The following is a 21,060-nucleotide window of genomic DNA, read 5'->3' on the forward strand; positions in this document are numbered from 1 at the left end:
AATTACACAAGACAAAAAACAATCTCTTGTTATAAAAATAAATATTATGTTTTACCTCCTTTCCTGATTCTGCTTCGACATCTTCAGTAAACTTGACAGAATGCGCCCTGGAAGCCTCCCTCTCCTCCCAGCCATCTTCGTCCTCCTCACTCTGCGCTCCGGCCTCTATTGGCACCCGAACCACTCCGTCAAAAGCTCTGTTCACTCGGCCTTCATGCAACATACATGCAGTGCAATGCAAGCGGGTAGGGTAGGTGCACGCACAGGGTGCAAAAGAGGGGCAAATTAATTATAATACATCTACCAGAGATAGTTTTGAGGAAATAGTTGGAATAAAAACTAATTATGGGTAAATTACAATAGAAAAGGATAATAAGAAATGATGACAAGGTCTGCTTAACTGGAAGAGAATTACAGAATACTGAAAAGAGGGAAATTTAAATGTTTATACAGGTTATACCGAATCTAAAATCTAAGTAGATATTTTGCACAGAGCATAACAATTAAAACTGTTTAACAATTTCAGTTATAAACTGATGAAAAGGAAATAATAAAATAAAATTACTAAAACTAACAGCGATGAAGCAATTTCCTAGAGCGAACTGCATCAAACAGATGAATATACTCTTTATTAAAATAGAATATTTCATCATGCAGCTGGTTCATTACTAAAGCCAATTTCATAACATAATTTCAATTAAACAATGAGAAAAATAATAGAACTGAATCTTTCCGGATGCTTAAACAAAGCTTTGTTAATTTTAAAAAAAAAATTAAAATGAAAAAAGTATTCCATATGAGTAATTTTCTTTCGAAAGTCAGTATATCCACTTTTGGAAAGTTATTATTTAATAATTATCACAAGAGAATCTCATGTAGATAAGTTAAATTTCTTTTAAAAATGTTGATTTGTAACACCTAGTTGATAGGGAAATATTTAAATTTTGAAATGAATTAAGTTTTTGGTGTAGGATTTTAATTTTACAAAAAATCTTTACTTTTTAGAAGTGGATATAATGTGTGACTTCTCAAATAATGGATACGGTGAGATAAAAGCAGGAGCTTTATAGCAAGCTATAGCGCTTTTGCTGCAAGGAATATACAATCCTAATAAGCCGTAATAAAACAAAATAAAACGAGAAGAGGTTAAATGTAACAAGAGCAGAAAGGTAACGGGAGGTATTCAGCCAAAGGTTCAGTGTCAGCCTACTAGTTGGAGGTAATGGCGTTCTTTCCACCTAATATAGCACAGTTCTCAGCCATTACAAAAGAAAAAAAAAGTTTAACAAAATAATATTTTATCAAATGAGTAACTCAATAATAAAATAGTAAAACATTAACAGTCTTACTAATTTTTAACTAATCATACATAGGTGACTAAAGTAGAAATATTAAACTTTCTGTTTTAATGAATGTATTTTAATAAAAATAAATGATTCAATTCTATTAAATTTTTAAAGATGAACAATGACAAAAAACTATACTATAAATGTGAAGTGGTAACAACCCAAGTTACCAAACACGAAAACCAAGTAATTACAGGCAGTCCCCATTTTAGGTTATTTCGAAGTTTTAACTTCATCGGATAGTAAAATATCCTTTACTTATTTCTACCAGGAACCATTATACGTTACAGCGAATTCAAAGTTAGGTTGCATGAAAATATTTTGAAGTTTTTTTCTAAATCAAATGAAACTGTTAAAAAAAAAAATCAGCTTGAATGAAAAATAAAACTATTAAATTAATTTTAAAACGCTATAAAAAAAAAGGGATGAGTGACATGGTTATTTAAAATATTTTGTGAAATAGTTATTTTTCTCAAAAGCAAGTTTTCAATATTATCAATACTTAAGTTTAAAATTAATTATTCAAAGCCTCCCTCTCTTTTCTTTTAATACAAACCTAACAAAAAATGAAAATTTAAGAACATCAAAATAGTTATTTCATGATTTATAGGAGGAATAGTTTATAAAAAAACACACACATTATACTAAAACTTTTAAAGATAAACTAAATATGGCTTCATATAATTATAATAGTTGAACATAGGTTGATATGAGGAGATGGTCGAGGGTGCGGTCAGCAAATAAACAAAAATTTATTCATTTGCTGACTGCACACCCTGCTATTGCATAACTAACAAAAATATTACATATCGTTAACTCAGATAGGAATCCTAAAGGCACTCCATGCCTGATTTCCAACTTTAAGCTGTTGTCCAAAAATAATTTTTAATTGACAAAGTTAGATGCAATAATACCCATGCTTAATTGACACCTAAGTGAATAAATGCATAATTTGAATTTTATGATAAAAATTATTGTTTTATTATGTTTTCTAATTTCATATCCTTATATATTTCTCCAAGGTGGTTTTACTGTCGATTCGTCATATCTTACTTAATACTTTAGCAAAGCCAATGATTGAGCATTCATTTTGATGATTATTTTCACTGTTAATGACGAAAAATAAATATTTTAGATTAGCAGTTTCATCTAATCCATATTTGGCCATTTATAGATAGATTTAAAAATTTCATTAAAGATAGATGAAAATTATCAAGTGTTTTTGAATCACTATCCTAAAGTCTTAAACACAAAAAAGATTTAAAAAAAAAAAAAACAAACAGAAAGAACAAAAAATATAAATTATAAATATTATCTCTTGAAAGGGTTGGCAATCTTTGTTTCTTATTTTTTTTCATAAGATTTTGACCCCTGCTACCTATGTATCAAATCCGTAATGCTGTGCATGAAATAACTCACCAAGAAAAATAAGGAAAAAAATTTATCAAGAAAACAAACTTTAATGAGCACGTAAATTAAAAAGTATACATTTTTGGTAAATTTTGTAGTATTTATTTTAAAAGTAAATAAATTTCCTATAATAAAAAAAAAAACTCCGAAATCAGACAATTATTAGCAAAGATATAATGTATCTTGATTTAATATCCTTAATATAAGAGGAAAGGTGGTTTTTAAACAAATGAATATCTCTACCATCTATCTTTTATTTAAAAAAACAAAAATAAAAATAAAAATAGGTATAGCTAACAAAGCCAATATCTGCTTTTTGAATATTTTGCAATTTTTATAGAGGCTATAAATGTCATAATATTTGATTATTGACCAATATTTAATGTGAATGATTTACATGGGTAACTAATATTCATATATTATTGAAGATTTCATATGTATTTTTTCGTACTTAAAAAAAAAATAAAATAAAAATTGAACCCTACTTAAAAGATAAACAATAATAAAAACAATTATTTGAACATAAGCATGTTCTGAAACAAAAATCTCAGATATGTGTAATTTGAACAACATAAATATAAAATCAGGAAGGGGAGTAAATAAAATTAACTACATAATGGAATAAAAATAAAGATTCAAAATTAAACTAAATTATCAAAAGGTGCGAAAAGAACACTAACTATTATGGTCACTAAACTGTACTTTATACTAAATTAAAACCTAACCTATAGATGAATACAGGGACTAATTTTAATATTTGTAATGCAATTATTCAATAGAACATGCTCAACAGATTGAGAGATGTTAGATCATGAGACAATCTCAAATTAAAACTGATACCAGAAATCCATATCAAATTCAAATTTCAAAGAAAAATTTTTATGATCAAAGATGACGACAAGCTTGTGATAGAAAGATAAGAGGAAATTTTGATATGTTAAATCTATAAGACAAAATACTAATAAAAAATAAAAAACATATGATATGGATTATGTGGCTTAAATATCTTTGGAACTAACAAAATATACAAGGGTTTAAAAGAACTAATGAAAGAGATTAATGTGACTGCCTTACCAGGCTGCGACATGTCATGATGAGGTTCTAGTTGCGGCAGTAGGAAACAGGTGAGAACCTGTTCTCCAGTTCTCTCATCGACGTCTGTCTGGAATGTTAGCAATGGCTGTGACTGGTTTTTGGAAAGCCAAACCGCTTTTAGTTCAAGATTTGTCAAAGTAATTGGCAAATATTCTAACCTACAATTAAAAAAAAGTACAAAAATTAAATAACTTGTTTAAACAATAATGTGTAATATAGGGCATTTTAAATGCAAGAAAATTTAGATATTAAGAAAAAAATTATTAAAATAAGTATTTGTGATAACATCTATTATTTTAGATTAAAAAAATATAAATTTATGTATTTTAATTGAGTGAAGGAAACATTAATTAATAACTAACCTATTGCCAGACAAGTCTAAAACATGTAAAAGACTACAATTTCCAACTTCAGATGGAATATATTGAAGTTTATTATCACGTAATGAGAGGACTCCAAGTTTAGCAAGCCTTCCTAAAAAAATAAAAATAAACAAATGATAATCGACAATTATGTTGTTCCTATCACGTGATGAAATATATATTTTCGAACAACTGATATGATAATGTTTTTATTATTGTCATTCTAAACATACATAATATAAATAAAAAAACATTTTCCATCAATTAAAATTTCCACAACAAACAGGTACTTTGGTGCCTGTAAACTTACATTTTTAGTAACTGTGTAGTACTTAAATATTCCAAATATTAATATGATGTTGTTTAGATGAATGCTAAGACAAAACTGAAGGAAAGAGAAATTTTGTTTATAAATTCATTTAATCATTATAAGGAGAAGGTGGTTGGGAGTACAGTCAGAGTAGAACACAAATAAGTATACAATAAGTCTACACTGAGCGCACCCCAACCATCTTCTCTTTATATTTATTATCCACAGTCAACAATCTTCTCATCATTATGAATTCAACTAATCCTTAACTGAACTTAAAAAACGAATAACACTAACTAAACAATTTATAAGAAAATGGAATTGGCCATTTTTTATTACTCAACCAATAAACTAAAAATTTGTATTTTAATGAGATTGGCCATATAACATATTAGTAGAAAACAAATTGAAATAACAAACTCATTTACACTTATTGTATACAAATTTTACCTATTTCAGGTGGTATGCAATGAAGGCTGTTCCTATCTACATTAAGGTTCGTCAGGTTGACCAAATTACCAATCGTCAAGGGAAGTTCGACAAGGAAATTTTCTGTCAGAATAAGCTCTTGCAAGTTTTCACACCTGAAGAAGAACATTATAAAATGAAAAATATAAATTGAAGAACATTATTACAATAAAAATAACAAAAGTATGACAGGAAAAATTATTATTCTAAATAAATTCTCAGTAAAAATATTAAATATATAAACAGTTTACTCTCGATAATTTAAAACAAAACCATAAGAGTTCAAGACATGGATAGTTAGGAAGGGAAAAATTCAAATAAAAAAGTTTGTTTAAAAGGTGATAAGGACTGAGAAGACATTATGACTTATATCTATCTGGATGGCATGATATAGAAAGAAGACTTTACATTTTTTTTTTGTTCTGATCTTGACAACTCAACAGTTCAGCATCAGTTAAGACACCCTGGACACTGATAGCATAGTCAACATTAACGAAAAATATTAAAGAACAAAATTAACCAACTCATTTAAGTCCAATCTCTATCATGAGTCTAGTGGAAAAAATATGCTGATTTTTATAGCTTTCATGACAGTCCTATTTTCTGTGTGCTTAATAAAACTGCAATTTCTGAAGCAGTTATAAAGGGAGAGGGGACTCTTATTCTTTTTAGTGCTCATTTCAATATTATATATTTGAAAAACTAGGTTTGAAATGATACTCAGTTCGGGATATACAAACATGTTCATACACATTGAAAGCAGAGATAGATCAAATTATTGAGAATGTGATAGTCCTGATTTCAGATTATAAAATGTTGTTGCTACAATATCAAATTACCAAGGGGACCAAAACACATTAATTTTTTTAATTTATTGAGTGTTTTTCAAGGGAATGGGAAAAAAAAATCCAAATTATCTAGAGTCAACTATATATACAAATATATTATTTTATTTACTTTTATACTCATATAAAAGAGTAGAAAACAGCTTTACTAATTTGCTTCTAGTAATGGAGGTTAAAAGGAACTTCCAAGTCAAAGACCTTACAAACTATTTTAATAAAAATCCTATAATTATTTCAACAAATTAGTTTACTTTTAATGTTTTTACGCATGATTTAGCTACTGAGAAACAAACGTAAAAATACATTATGTAGAATTTCAAATGGTTCACCTCTATGATTGATTATTTTAAAGAATAATTATTAAAAATAAATATTATTTATTATTAATTTTGATAAGTTCAGTGATATCAAAGTAAATAATATAAACATGATTTACAAACCATTTTTTAAATTTTCATGAAATTATAAACAATAAGATTTTAATAGTTGTTACCTAGACATGAAAATAATCCTGTTTGTATGAACTTCAGGTTATGAACTATTTAATTTTGAATAACCAAATTTTTTCAGAAATTATGCAAATAAAAAAAAATCATTATAAAGCAGAATAGATATAATTGAGATTTTCTAGTCAAATAATTTTTTTATTTAGATAATGAAGATGATTACCTAATTATTTCTTTTTAAAATAATTTAAGTTCTATAACTGAGTATTAAACGATAGTAGATGCTTTAATGATCATAAGGCAAGTAAGTTTAATTTCGAGTAGATTTCGAAGTGCCTTTGAATCTTTCAAAATTTAAATAATAACCACTAAAATACGAAGTGGAAAATAATTACATTCTAAAACTATCGTTAGTAATGAATAACAATATAAACTTGAATATTTCTTATATTTTATATACATACATATATTTTTTTTAAACTTACTTGCCAATATTTGGATTAAGGGTTTCTAGACGATTTTGGTCAACTTTTAAAATTGTTAACTTCCTAAGAAAGCCGATGCCATCAGGAAGAGTCTCGATCATGTTTTGTGATAGGTGGAGATCAGTGAGTGAATCAAGACCTCCAATTTCATCAGGTAAATCAAGGAGTTTGTTCTCGGATACGTCAAGGCAGGTCAAATTCTTTAACTCTCCGATTTCCTGTAAACAAGACATTAATATGATTGACTGATCAATAAACAAAAAGAGCTAGTTCACTTAAAAAACTTTGGGCCTAAGGGAATAATCAATAATTGATATTTGAGAACAATCAATGCAAATAAAATAAAACTTACAGAAGGTAAATGTTTGATTTGATTATGATCTAGCCATAATTCTTGGAGAGCAGGAAGTTTACCGATGTGCCTGGGCTGAAAACAAAAACAAAAATTATTAACATTGTTTCAGATATTCCACAATAGGCAATTAAAATATTATTTGAAATAATTACCAACTCTTCGATCTCATTGTCACCAAGATCTAGCCTCTCAAGCGCCGACAATTGTGAAAGTGATTCGGGTAAGGACTGAAGAAGATTCTCTCTCAGCTCGAGGGATTTCAGACTTGATAAACTAAAAAAAATATATATATATTTTTAAAAATATATTTGAAAGTTAATACATATTTACAGATAATTTTAATTATCAGAGATACTTTATAAAGAGGGATATTTCATCAACTTCCATTGAATGAATTGAAGAGACATATTCTTAAAGAGTGATTGAATAAAATAGATGAAAAAACTTGATTATAAGAGGAGTGGGGTCAGATATAGTAGTTTATATTCAGTGGACTCTTGCTAATTTGGACCATTACATAATCCATACCTCCCTTTAAAAAAAAATTGTTTTTGATTTGATTTTATGTAGTTAGTACATATATACATACATTCAATCAAACCATATTATCAATACCTTGTGTGCTGAGGCTTAAATAAACTAATTAAAAATCCCAATGCTTTTTATTTAAAATAAAATTCAAGTTATGAAGTAAAATTTAGAAATGTATTCATTTTATCAATTTCTTCACCAGAGGAAATAATTATTCTTTTCACAAAATTAATCTTCACTCGGAAATTGTATAGTTGATAAATGTATTTCTTATTCATGAAATAACAGGTTTTTTTTTTACCTTTCCAGTAAACCAAATTTTTGCTAATCCAAACCCTTTGCTTTAATTTGGATTAGTGAGAGTCCACTAAATTTTTCTTTTGGTGGGGAGGGAGTTAATACACATAGTTAAAATCAGTATAATATAAACAAAACTGCTTAACAAAATGAAAGAAGTTTAAACACACTTACTTTATGTAAATTAATAAAAAAAATTATTAACAATTAGCAATTATATAATTACATTTGGCAATTTATTACTCGATTTAAGTTAACGATTATAAGTAAACTTTTTAATTGACAGACTTTAAAAACATTCATAACAGTTATTAACTACTTTACTTTTAATTCTACTTTCCACTAAATAACTCACTTAGGATTTTTCAAAGAGTACCAAATAATTTACTGTATGTATAAGTTATGGTATGCTGTACGGCAGACCTGGAGGATCTCAGGAGTACCACTGAATTTATTTTGTCATTCCCAGACTTGGCCATTTGAATGGGAAGATCGAAGAAGATGAGAGGGACACTATCTCAATAAATTCCCAAATAGATTGCAATGCAAATTAAGATGGACTTGGGATGGATATAACTGAAATTTTGAAAAAGAGTCGATGATGCAAGTAAATTATATTTCTAAAAATGATTAGAAATTTACACCAAAATAAAAAAAAAAAATTTATTTCTTTAACACTAAATTGTATATAATTAACTTTTGTAACTTTCTCAACTTTTTTGAAAAGAAAGGGCAAAAATAACTACAGTGATGGAAGAGTCAAAACAATTGTAAAATACATTTAAATTTGAATGTTATGCTATTTTCTTTTTTAATAAATAATAAAACATACAATTTTTCATCTTTAGCAAACAACTTTTTCAGTGAAAAAATTTATTATATAGAAGACATCGAACATAGAACATTATAAAACATTCGAAAATACTCCTTATTATTATAAGAATTGTTATAACATAGCTATGGACACAATTAGGATTCATCATGACAAGCAAAGGGACCAGGACTAAGGAGCTCAGTAATGACCAATGATAATTTATTTTGGAAGATTGCTGATTGGCCGAGTGTATTAATGAATGGAATATGGTCCGGGTGCGGTCAAATAAAACTCAAATAGTAAATGGGTGAACTATTTTATTTGAGCCAACATTTCGCACCACGTTACAGGGCTTCGTCAGGGCTAAAAACGATACAAACACTTGACATAGTTACAAAGAAAAAAAAAAAACATAGTGAAAAATAACATGAGTATACAGTGAAACATAAAATTTAATAAGAAAAATTAAAGGTTATAAACAATAAATGAAAACGGTAATAGTAACAGAAAGATAAGAGATAAAATAAGAGAAGAAATATTAAAGAAAGTACAAATTAATAGATGAAAAGGAAAAAGAATAAAATCAAATGAAAATGAATGAGACAGAATTCATACCTGTTTTGACGGGATTCAAAACAGGAGTCTTTGATAATTTATTTTATTTTAATAAAATCCTTATCAGTTTATCCACGGGTAAAAATATAATTAGAATAATTTAAAATAAACAAATTATAGATAACAAAATACTCACAGGCCAAAGTCATCGGGGAGGTAAGTGAGGGACATATCGTTAAGTGCCAGGGTTGCCAGGTTCTTGAGCTGGACAAAGCCCGGTGGTAACCTGTAACATAAACAAAATATCATTAAAAAAACAAAATAATTTAAAAAAAAGATTTAAATAACTTTTTTTTTTCTTCTAAGCCCCATGGATGCATGAAGATGAAGTCATGAGTAAATAATAAATTTTGAATTGTACATATTTTATAATTGTTTTATTTGTAAACTTAATTGCGGGAATAGGCATAACAGAGGAAGAAAACATACTACTTTTAATTTATTTATATATATATCTTTTTTTCTCTGGGTAGGTTTTTGTTTAAAATTTTTCTACAGTAATCTAACAATATTGTTTGATTGTAAGAATGGGAATTCATAATTCATGTACAATAATAATTTTGTAATTGTAAATAAAGCTTTGTAATTATTATAATAAGTTCTACAGTACTAGATGGGATAGAGAAAAAAAATGTTCATTTTTAAAATAAATTCAGAATAGTCTGTCATAACAGAATAATTAGGGACAAAATAGTATTAATAAAATTTATATGTTTTGAAAAAATGAGTTGGTATGTAGCAATATAGAAAAAAAAAATTATATATTGCTGAAATATTATTTTTTTTTTCACGTTTAATACATCAAATAAAATTGTTTTTTTTTTTGTAAATAAAAAGGTAAAGTATAAAAACAGTACGTAATAGCACTTCAAAATATTTAAAAAAAAAAAAAAAAGCTTTGAACAATTAAAATAGATCAACATTTTTCCGAGAAAAAAAAATCTTATTAGTGACATTTGGGGCCTTCATCGGAGCTCGAGTACATACAATACTAGTTCTTCTAATTGTAAGGGCTTGTAGTTGTCGCAAGAACTTACTTCAAGGCTTAAATTATGGCATTTCTTAAGACGAACCACATAGATACGATATTCGAACTACCGGGCTGTGACAGAATTTCTATCGAGGAGGTACATAAAATTTCTTGACAGCCTTCAGTACTGTACGAACCCATTATTTAGGACACTGACACCGACAGGACGGCCACAAAGCTGGCAGACACACAGCAAACAGACTCAGACTAGACTGAGTACAAGAAACTAAATTATTTCAATCAACAAACCTGGTGAGCTCCATCACCAACAGACTGACACAAAATACAGACTACCTCTTTCCAAATGATCAAATTTTCTCAGCCTCCTCTTAAGATGCATTACCAGAATGCGGGAAAAGCATCCACGCACCCATGGGACTAATAAGAAAAAAAAAAAGATCTATTTATTTGTCCAAAAATATTTATTCAACTGCAAAATTTAGAAAAATAGAAACAAGTTTCGATTCTGAAAGGTTCATATAATAATGAGACTACCCCAATCGCTGAGACTTTTTTTTCCTGATCCCACAGTTCTAACTCGTAAAAGAAACTTCTGGATTGAGCAAGAAGTGCAATCCATCTTAAGGCAAGCTGCAATCTGATGCACTAAGACCTTCTCTACCTTCCAACCAGATTATAATTAGACGAAAAAGGTTGGGTCAGTTTTTTAATCATTCACGATGGCTACCCCTAGATTAAGCTAATAATTTAAAGTTAATTATACCGTGTACTGTTTGCCCTAGATGAATATCACCGCTGCAATTAGCATCAATAATGTACGAAATAGCTTTGCTAATGTAAGTAACATTTTATCTCTTCAACAAACTGGGCTAATAGGAGGGTCTGTGGGTGAAACAAGTAGATAAATACATGTATGTAAGCACACATACACAATATACTTATATATATCACCTCGGCGAGAAAAGTGACGCTTCTTGAACTGTTTTCAGAATAAAAATGATAATATTTTATAAAATATGAAGGTGATGGTAGACGATTCAGTCAAAAAGTAGTTAACAATTATTTATTTGCCGACGATTAGCCCCACTTTTTAGTATCTCATCTTGCATTGTCAAAATATTTATTTTGTTTTGTGTTTTTTTAGCCCCGATTATGAGAAAAGTGGGGCAAAAAAATAGCTCTTTGACCGTACCCACGACCATCTCCTTCATATTTTGAAAAGTACGTGTCAATCATTCATACATATTATATATTTTATGTCTAATTATAACTTACATCAATATCAAAAATGTAGAAACCGTATTTAATGTAGGACATGTATTATCTAAGGAAAGTAGTGAAGCTATCACATTACTAGTGGATGTTATTCATACGTGGACGTTCGAACAAGTGCATTGATATCAATCATTAAACAAACAATTTTTGTTTTGGAACTTTATAACATACAACAAAAGAAGTATCATCTTCTAATAAAATTTTACATATGCCAAACCTTCTAAAAGATATAACAAATTGAATATTTTTATCCAAACTTTGAAGATAAGGTAAGAAATAAAAATCAATATGGTATCAAATTGATGAAACATTTTTAAATACTACCGGAGGCTTTCAGAAGTGGAAATTTCAAGTGTAAATATCAAAATAATTATTTGTTTTTTTCATAAAAAACAGAATACCAAAGGGAAGAGACTATTTATGAGTTTAAGTACACAAAAAGGCCATTGTAGTCTCAAAAAGAAGAATTTATTAATTAATTAATAATTTATGAGTTACCATGACGGGGTGTTTGGAGTATTTTTTGATTGTACACTAATGCCCTGATGTTGCCAGAATGGGAGAAAATTTGGAAAGTTTAATAAATTATTCTTTTTGAGACTAAAATGGCCTTTTTGTAAATTTCTTTCATGAAATAATAATAAATAATATAGTAACTATAGTAACTAATAACTATGAGAACACATCACACTTGATAAGATATTGATAAAACTGATGTTTGACAGGACTCCTAAGTGATTCGGAAAATATTGGTATACGTGATGTGGTTGGTGATCTTGGCAAAATGACAATATGAAAATCAAACATTGACATTCACTCGTTATGGTATTTAAATAAGGCATTAATATTGAGTAGATGTTTTGGAGGATGTTCATTGAGGCATTCACTCAAGCATAATGCTTTCTGCATATCGACAATCAGCCTAGGAGTAAATATTTTTTTTTTAAATGACCACAGAAATTCATTATAATTAAAGTACTGATAATTAATTCAAACTATATAGGCGAGAATTGTATTATGTATGTATAAACTAATGATGTTATTATTCTTAATGAAGGGTACGAAAAAATGCCGATATTTGTGGGTCCATGCCGATTCCTAGCTTGCCAAATCTACAATGTAACTCAGTATATGTAAATTTATTTTTCAAACACTGTTATATTCGCAATTAGTAACTTATCTGAGTCATGAGCTCCATCATGACGACACATCCCTGATGTGACACGGAATACAGTTCAATACTTCCATAGCAAGGAAAGTCCTGAGAAACAGCAGAATACACGACATAATGATTTTTTTTTTTAATTATTATTTTGGAATCTGAGTAACTTAAAACAAAAAAAGAAAGATTTCAAGTAAAGTGAAACAGTAGTAGGTTGACGAAACATTCTTCTTCGACCAATTACTAAACCTACTTTCTAGTAATTGGGAATATTTATATTTTTTCTTAATATTAAATTTTGCCATTGGTCTTACTACTTTAAATACATGAATGATTTAATCAGTCGTGAATGTTCCACTATAATGAATTTCTATTTTTGTACACTTGGTTAATTAATATTAAGAGACACACATCAAGATTTCTAAAACAAAAACAAAAAGAAAGTAAGGAATCTACCAACACCTTTTCATAGATTTCCGAACTTTTCGAGGTCATCGAAACAGACATAAGAGGCCGTGGAAACTCGGAACCAGTTGAGCTACAAACGTAACCTTCTGTCAGGGGTTGTACCGGCTTGGGTGGGTTAACTTTCGTAGAGGACCTTAAGCATAAATCTAGGGTTTTTCACTCTGGCGAGAATAGGTTGACAACCTGTAGGATAACCCGTCTTTCCTATCCTTAGTAGCAAAACATAAAGACATTGAAAAAAAAAAGATATAATAGGATATCATATATACGAAAATAATTTTATGTGCTAGTTTCCAATAAAATAATGACGTTCCACGCGCTCATGTAACATTCGATTATTGTTTATATTGAAAAATCGATTAACATACTATATTACTTCTCATGCGTGTACTGTGTGTATCAATGTTTAACGTTTACAAATCTTGTAAGTACACATTTGGTCACTGCAGCACTAGAGATGGAAACCGTCTAACTAGGTCTGCACAAATAATTTAAGCGATCTCAACATGTGATTTATAATATAAGTGATATTTAAAAAACCAAAGAAGAAAAATAAATAATAAATTACAGAATAAAGTTAAATCTTAAATTTTTTGTTTACAAGAAACTATAAAACTTGCAGTTACATCTGATAGGCTAATCATCGATATTAACTTAATATGAACTAATTGGGACAAATGATTGATTCTGATTCATGACATTGCTTTTCTGAGCTTATAACACTCCCTATGTATATAAAATATATACTATTTTTAAAAATTAAATTCCCAGACAAATTTAGGTTAAAAAATGCACTGACTATCCCAAATAGACACTTGGTGAAAGTACATTGAATACAATTAATTTGAAATCATTGCGGAAAAGCCTAATCATAAACTCTTAAACTAATACATTATATATCAAACATTCTTTTGTTCTCACTATGTAGTAAACATGTTTGATTAAAGGAACAAACACAAATATTGTTGGTTAAAGTGATTCAGACCGTATAAAAATATTATAGAAACAGAAAAACATAAATAATACCGACTGATCAATATTATAATGTATAGCGAATAAAATATCGAAAAGTAATAAAACAAATAAAATAGATAAAACAATAATTCAAAAGATGCTATCTGAATCATCAAGGCAATTCATAATAATTTGTCGTTTAAACAGTAATTAAGATAAATAAATGTAGCCGAGAGGCTATCAAAGAGCAAAAAAACTGAGATAATCCAAGATATCGATTGCTACTTGACCTTTCGTATAAGATATACACAATATGCTAGTTTAGTGCTTCAATTTCGGATATGAGCTTCAAAAATGAAGATGAAATAAAATTATAATTTTCATCACGATTACATTATGTTTTAGAGGAATTGTAATTTTTTTATGAAGACAATAACAAAATAAAGTTTTATTGAACTAAAGGATTAAGAGAGCAGTATAAAAAGAAATAAACGAACCAGGTCAACTGTGGAAATTAAAATAAAGGTTTATGTGTTTCAATAAAAGCAAGTTGATCTTTCTATGACCATGGATAGTTTTATTTATTTTAGAGGGCTTTAAAGGACAATCGTAACTCCAAGGCAGTTGAATAAATTTACATTAAAATATGATTATGATAAAAAATGAAGTTGGAGGAAATTAATTCAAACCAGAAATCATAGTAAATATTGTTACAGAATAATTATGTAAATGTTTTCGGGTACGGAATCTAATCATCACCTTAGTAAATAAACCCCACTGAATCTCATTCACAACTTACTATTATAACAATGTTCAATTTAGGCAGCATTTTTTTTTTTTTTTCATTTTGTTCTGGCCTCAAGACAAAATGGGCATTATTGGTCATATGAAACTTATGTAGATGACGGGCGAACACGATGGATGTCGGAGGCGGATATCATAAGCCCTATACTGTAACTTCCCTTATCATTTTACTTGTTTGGTTGGTTACTTGTGTTGCGGTTTTCGTGGATTTGTCTCTTTTCTTTTTCAAGTTAATAATTGTCTTAGGTGTTACCAAGAAAAATGATGAAAATTCAGGAATCACCTCATAGGGAAGAAAAAGCGGTCAAGAACTTTCAAGTTTAGGTCCCGAATTTACATGCTAAATCTTGATGTGAAAAAGAAAGAAGACAGTGATTTTGAACTTAAATAGTTTCAAAAATAAATCTGGGCATTATATATTATTTTATCTTGTTTCTTTTTTGTTCATATGTTTACCATAAATTTATTAAAATAGATTTAATAGTTGGACAATTAACTTTTTAGTACACTAAAACACTGACATAATAAATAAATAAATAAAATAAAAAAATAAATAAATAATATTTTTATTAAAAAAGAAAATATAGTAAATATTTGTGTTGATAGTTATAAAAGTATTGCTAATATCTTCAATGCTATTTTAACAGGAACATAAGTATTGGGCCTTGCATGGAGAAGTCCGTTCTTTAGAAGAGGGAACGACGAGCCAATTAGAGAGCTGAAAAGGAAGTACGGTAACGCCATATAGCTCAATTTATCCAACGAGGTTATTCAATTTATTTTATTTGTCGGATATTTTATTTTTAAATGAAGAAGGAACTCCAATTAAATGAAAATATAAGGATAAAGAAGAAACGAATAAAAAAAAGAAATATTTATTTCGGATAGAATAGAATTAGGTATGGCGAAGTGATTTTTCAAGGAGGGTAAAAATATTGAAAATAGTGGACTGCATAGATTCTAGTTTCTATGCAGTTTTCAAATGCAGTGCTGACTTCCTTTTAACAAGGTTCCTCACGAATCAGTTGTAATTTAGCGCACCAAAAATTTATTGGAACGTATGGACGATGAGGAAGAAGAAATTAGGCGAATACAACATTACTTCCTTCAGCATGTAAGAAGTGCTCAGGATGAAAAAATAACACAGGTTCCGCCGAAATAGCTATGTACAAAGGACATGTCTTCTGCTTTTATAAAATAAATAAAGTAGTGAAGCGATTAAATATTTTCTGTGAAAAGAGCTGTCGTCGAATTCGCGAGGCGAAATTAAATTTTATACAGAGAGAATGGCAGTATTTACGTGGTTAAATGCTAATTAACCGAATATCCAGCTAAAAGGTCTTTCTCAGAGAGATTATTGGAATATTCAATAGGGAGTAATTATTGGTTAAAGAGACTACTATCAAACAAAGTTATCAAGATCTGCAGACAGAGACAGTCATTACACAACAAGTGTATAAAAGCTAAGTCAATTACAAATAATGTTAATACATGTTTGGTTTAAGTTTTAGTATTATCATAATAATTTAAAAGTTTAATTGCTTTTCATCTGTTTTAAAACCTTTTTATATTTATGTAGAAATAATTAAATCAAGGATTAAAACTGGCATGAGAATAAACTTTTATCAAATCCATAGATCTACTTTATAAATATTATTACAAATATATTAATATGAAAGGAATATGGTCCGGGTGCGGTCAAAAAAAAAGAAAAAAAAAAAAAACTCAAATAGTAGAAATAGTATATTTCTACTATTTGAGTTTTTTTTTTTTTTTTACCGCACCCGGACCATATTCCTTTCATCTTTACACACGGTAAATCAATAATCTTCAAATATATTAATAGTTTTAACATTGATAAATATTTATTTATTTATAAATGAACAAATAAGCGGTCAGCAAACAATTTCTAACTGTTTGCATTTGTAACATGCAACGATTTGTAACTGTAACAGAAAACAATGCTGTAATTGTTTCTGATGAGTTCTTCATAAATGTTTGTATATATAATGAACTTTAAATATACACATATATATAAAATAAACTTTAGTGTCTTTGAAAAATAAAAATTTATTTTGCATCAACTTTTTATTCTTTTTTAAAATCATTGCAATATCCGTTCCGTTCAAAGATTGATTATAAATACTTATATAATGGTGATGAATGAATGATTGTTGCGATGTGTGAAATTTATAAATAACAAATTATTTATTAGTTAGTTAATTACTGAATTTACACTATATATTGTAAATTTATTATTTATGAAAATTCAGTTATGTTTACATAAAAAGCATCCCTGTTGACTCATTAACAACCAAATAAATAATTTATCTAAAATTAAACATCAATATTTATTTACAACAACAAATAAGAGCTGGAGATAAATCATTTGATCTATTACCTCATAACTCTAATTGAATAGATAAATGGACTGATATTGAATTGTACAATTAATTAATCAATCTAGATACAATGGTTAGTATACAGATATAAATTTATCAACCATTTTATTGACCACCGAAAGTATAGTATATATGCGAAGAAACCCGTACTAATTAGGCCGGTATAAAACAATTAAATAAATTAATTGAAAAGAATAATTTTAATCTGAGACGGAGAAATTCCTGATTTGCAACAGTATACTCAGATCGGCCCTCATCTACGGATCATCTATGCTGGCTAACATACTGTCCTCATTGGCAAAGAAACTCCAACAGTTTCAAAGTAGTATGCCAAGATCTATTGTAAAACATACCATATAACAAAGAGCGAAAACTCACGGCATCCATACGTTACTTGGTTTGTCGACAGTGACGAAATTCATCTCACGGAGGCGCATAAATTCTTTGATAGCTCTAACACTGCACTAACCCATTATTCCAGACATTAAACCCAACAGCATGCCCAAAAAAAATGGCAAAAATGGTTTTTCTTAATTTAATTAGGATTATTTGCATTCAGAAATAAATTTAAGTACACATAACTATGCAAATACTCCTATAGTTCTTGCGGACTTAGGACCGGTAAAACTAAGATTTGTATAACTTGGATTTTTCCAAGAGCTTAGTAAAACTTCGGTAATTAGCGACCTGTTTCTAGTCTATAGTTTTGTTAACCAGGTTCTGGAATTCCTATAGCTAATGATACAAATTGTGGGCCAATTAAATTTAAAATTAGTTTAACAGCCACTTTTGACAGTCGAAATCGTTGAAAAAATTCTTTCTCCGACCACTATAAAAAATATTTGGTCGAAGACGGAATATTTTTGTTTTCATTATTGCCTGAGCAACAAATTCTTTAAAGTTCTCGTAGTAACTATCGAAGTCTTCTATCTTGATGAAATCCATTTTATTGCACTTGGAAATGGAATAATAATACGTTAAAAAACAGATCTAATTGGTGCTACGGAAGGTTCATTTTATGGTTACCTACTTAAACGTAAAGTAGGTAAAGTGCCAACTCGGTCAGTTAAGTTTACCGCAAGATTTGAAGGTTGACTTTTTTTGTGTAACGGATAATTATTGAGTTTAGTTGAGAACTAAGAAATCTTAGTTTAAACTCTTATGGTAGAACCGACTTTTAATCAATTTTAAACCCGACTATCTTCTCTATCATAGAACATTTTTAATTACCCTTATAAAACTTCATACATACATAATAAAGTTTCAATGAAAAATCAAAGCAACACCGAAAACATATATTTCGAATAATACCGAATTCGGGAAATTGGAAAAATTTAAATGACTTGAATCAATTTTCCCGACCATACAAATTCTCTCATTTTGGGGGGAAAAAATACTCAAAAATGTTTTGAAAAATAATATTGTTATTGATGATTATTACAGTAATATTTGCTTAGTTTATTTTTATTTATATCTGTGGGTAGTAGTTTTTATATAATATCCTATACCCGTTATTAAAGGGTTTAAAAAGTTAGTGCATAATTTAGTTTAATACTTAACAGTTTATTGTCTTAAACTGAATTTTAAGTATTTTATGGATAGGGCAAAACGTATAGGAGAATTATTTAAACTACGTTTTCAAGGGACTTCTTGTTTCATTAATGATATTCACATCAAATTATTTTTTAATTATTAAATTACTTTTATTAATTTTTCCGTTATATTCAATTTTAAATTTTTAGAGCTAAAACTATATTTAAATGTACATTTTTTGATGGATTTAATTGATTATATAATTATAACACAACATAACTGATAAATGAAGGACCAATATCAATCAGTAATGGATCTTGTTTGCATCTTTAATTATATTGGGATAAATGCATGCACGCGCCATAAGCACACAAATAGGACTTCAGTAAAAGGCCAGCAAAAAACAAGAAACAAATGCACACTCAGAGAAGTTCCCTCTAGAACTGAATGAAACTAAACTAAACAAAGCAGTAAATGAAAGACCGGGCGATAGGCTACAGTTAGAGCTAATAAGGGAGTAGTGTAGCGGTCTAAGTTCCTGTCCCAACTGGCAGTGCTTCTCATAACCTAATACCACGCCTTCGATATCACTATCCATACAAATCAGGCGATAATATAATTTATAGGTTGTTTTCACTATCGATATAAGTATACTAATAGTATAGGTTATTCATTATCTTAATAAATTGAGCTGTAACACCGCATTCCTCAAAGTGAGAGCGGTTTCTACATCCCGATATTGTTTATTTAATATTAATTTATTTATTTACATCTATTAAAGTCTAGAGACATGCAGAGGGGGTTGGCCTAATAAATAAAATAACGAAAAAAATATAAGTACAAGATAAGAAAAAACAACAAATTGGAAATTAATTAAGAAGGAAAAGAAAAAAATGAAAAATAGAAATTTTGTGTTGTACAAAAGACAAGAAAACCCCATGGGGCGTCATGAGTTCAGTACTTTGTAAGGAAGCACTGTTTTTAAAACAACGGTTGTACAAGGAGGTGATTTTTTTATAGATCACGCTCAATCGCCAGATTTTTTCCCCATTTTATGAAGGGCTGGTAGGAACTCAGAAGGGCTCCAGAACCCATAGGATTGACTAACGGCTACAGTGTAATAGGAAATAACTATCTACCAAAGGTTCTTGGAGATATAAGCATAGTCACTAACCATTGTACCACCCTATTATCAAAATAAGTATTATTATTAAAATGCTACTATTCAAAATATAACTAACTAAAAATACGATCTATTGACATTTCTTCCCTGAATAACTTAGAGAAAATGGAAAAAAATAGGTAAAAACGAAACGAAAAATAAACTGTCAATCATGAGTCGAAGGTTAATTGCAAAATAATAAATTATTAACCTAATGGTTAGTTACAAATGAATAAAAACAACAAAAAAACATAACATAAAGGATGGCTAAAATATGAAACAAGTTCATTTATAATACTAAAGATAGGAGAGGAGGAAAACCTAGGAACATTCAGACTGAAGGAGGGAGTCAAGGAGGCGTGAAAGAGGGATAGATGGGAGAAGTAAAGAATAATGGTTCCAGCTTTACAGCAGTACTAGTACTAATGGAAGTAGTTATCAAAGCAATGCGAAACAACTAAAATTAATGTACCTATCTAAACAAGTAGGCTTCATAGTTATCTTCAAATATATACTATATAACAGAAATTTTAAACTCTTAAAAAAATTAATTCTAAGATGGTCTGGGTGACGATCGAAAAATGTAAATAGGTAATCAGTAAGTAAGGTGGGTCGTTGCACTTCATCACGGCTAAACGTCTGATCCTATTTATTTATTTATATATCTTTTAAATTTATGTATTAGTTCTTTTTAAATTTATCGATCTGTTTTTTTTTGGTAAATTGTTCTACTGCTATGATTGTTTTGTTTCTGATTTATTTATACTATTTATTGATGATTTCTGCAAATTTACTTAATTGATCAAACGATTGTTGTGGATCACTGGAGAGAAGAGGTATGAAGAAGTGAAACAGGCAACATGCCCAAATTAAGGATTTCTCTCATTTAATTTACTTGTTTTTTTCCTCTTGTTTCATATCCTTTTTTTA

The 21,060-nt window shown here is 28.7% G+C and overlaps 1 protein-coding gene across 9 annotated transcripts in view; it reads right to left on the reverse strand.

Moving 5' to 3' along the window:
* scrib (scribble) overlaps positions 1-21,060 on the reverse strand; it is a 257,614-nt gene that overhangs the window by 80,513 nt on the left and 156,041 nt on the right. For all 9 annotated transcript variants that reach the window (XM_024359105.2, XM_014425074.3, XM_014425075.3 and 6 more), the window contains exons 4-11: positions 9,516-9,605; positions 7,275-7,395; positions 7,120-7,194; positions 6,768-6,985; positions 4,974-5,107; positions 4,214-4,325; positions 3,831-4,009; positions 56-210 (exon numbers count right to left, since the gene is read on the reverse strand). In XM_024359105.2, coding sequence (XP_024214873.1) covers positions 56-210; positions 3,831-4,009; positions 4,214-4,325; positions 4,974-5,107; positions 6,768-6,985; positions 7,120-7,194; positions 7,275-7,395; positions 9,516-9,605 — 1,084 coding nt within the window. The remainder of the gene's footprint in view (positions 1-55; positions 211-3,830; positions 4,010-4,213; positions 4,326-4,973; positions 5,108-6,767; positions 6,986-7,119; positions 7,195-7,274; positions 7,396-9,515; positions 9,606-21,060) is intronic.

This window comes from Halyomorpha halys, unplaced genomic scaffold (assembly GCF_000696795.3).
Source record: "Halyomorpha halys isolate HHAL.00 unplaced genomic scaffold, Hhal_1.1 Scaffold494.1, whole genome shotgun sequence".
Taxonomy (NCBI): Eukaryota; Metazoa; Arthropoda; class Insecta; order Hemiptera; family Pentatomidae; genus Halyomorpha; species Halyomorpha halys.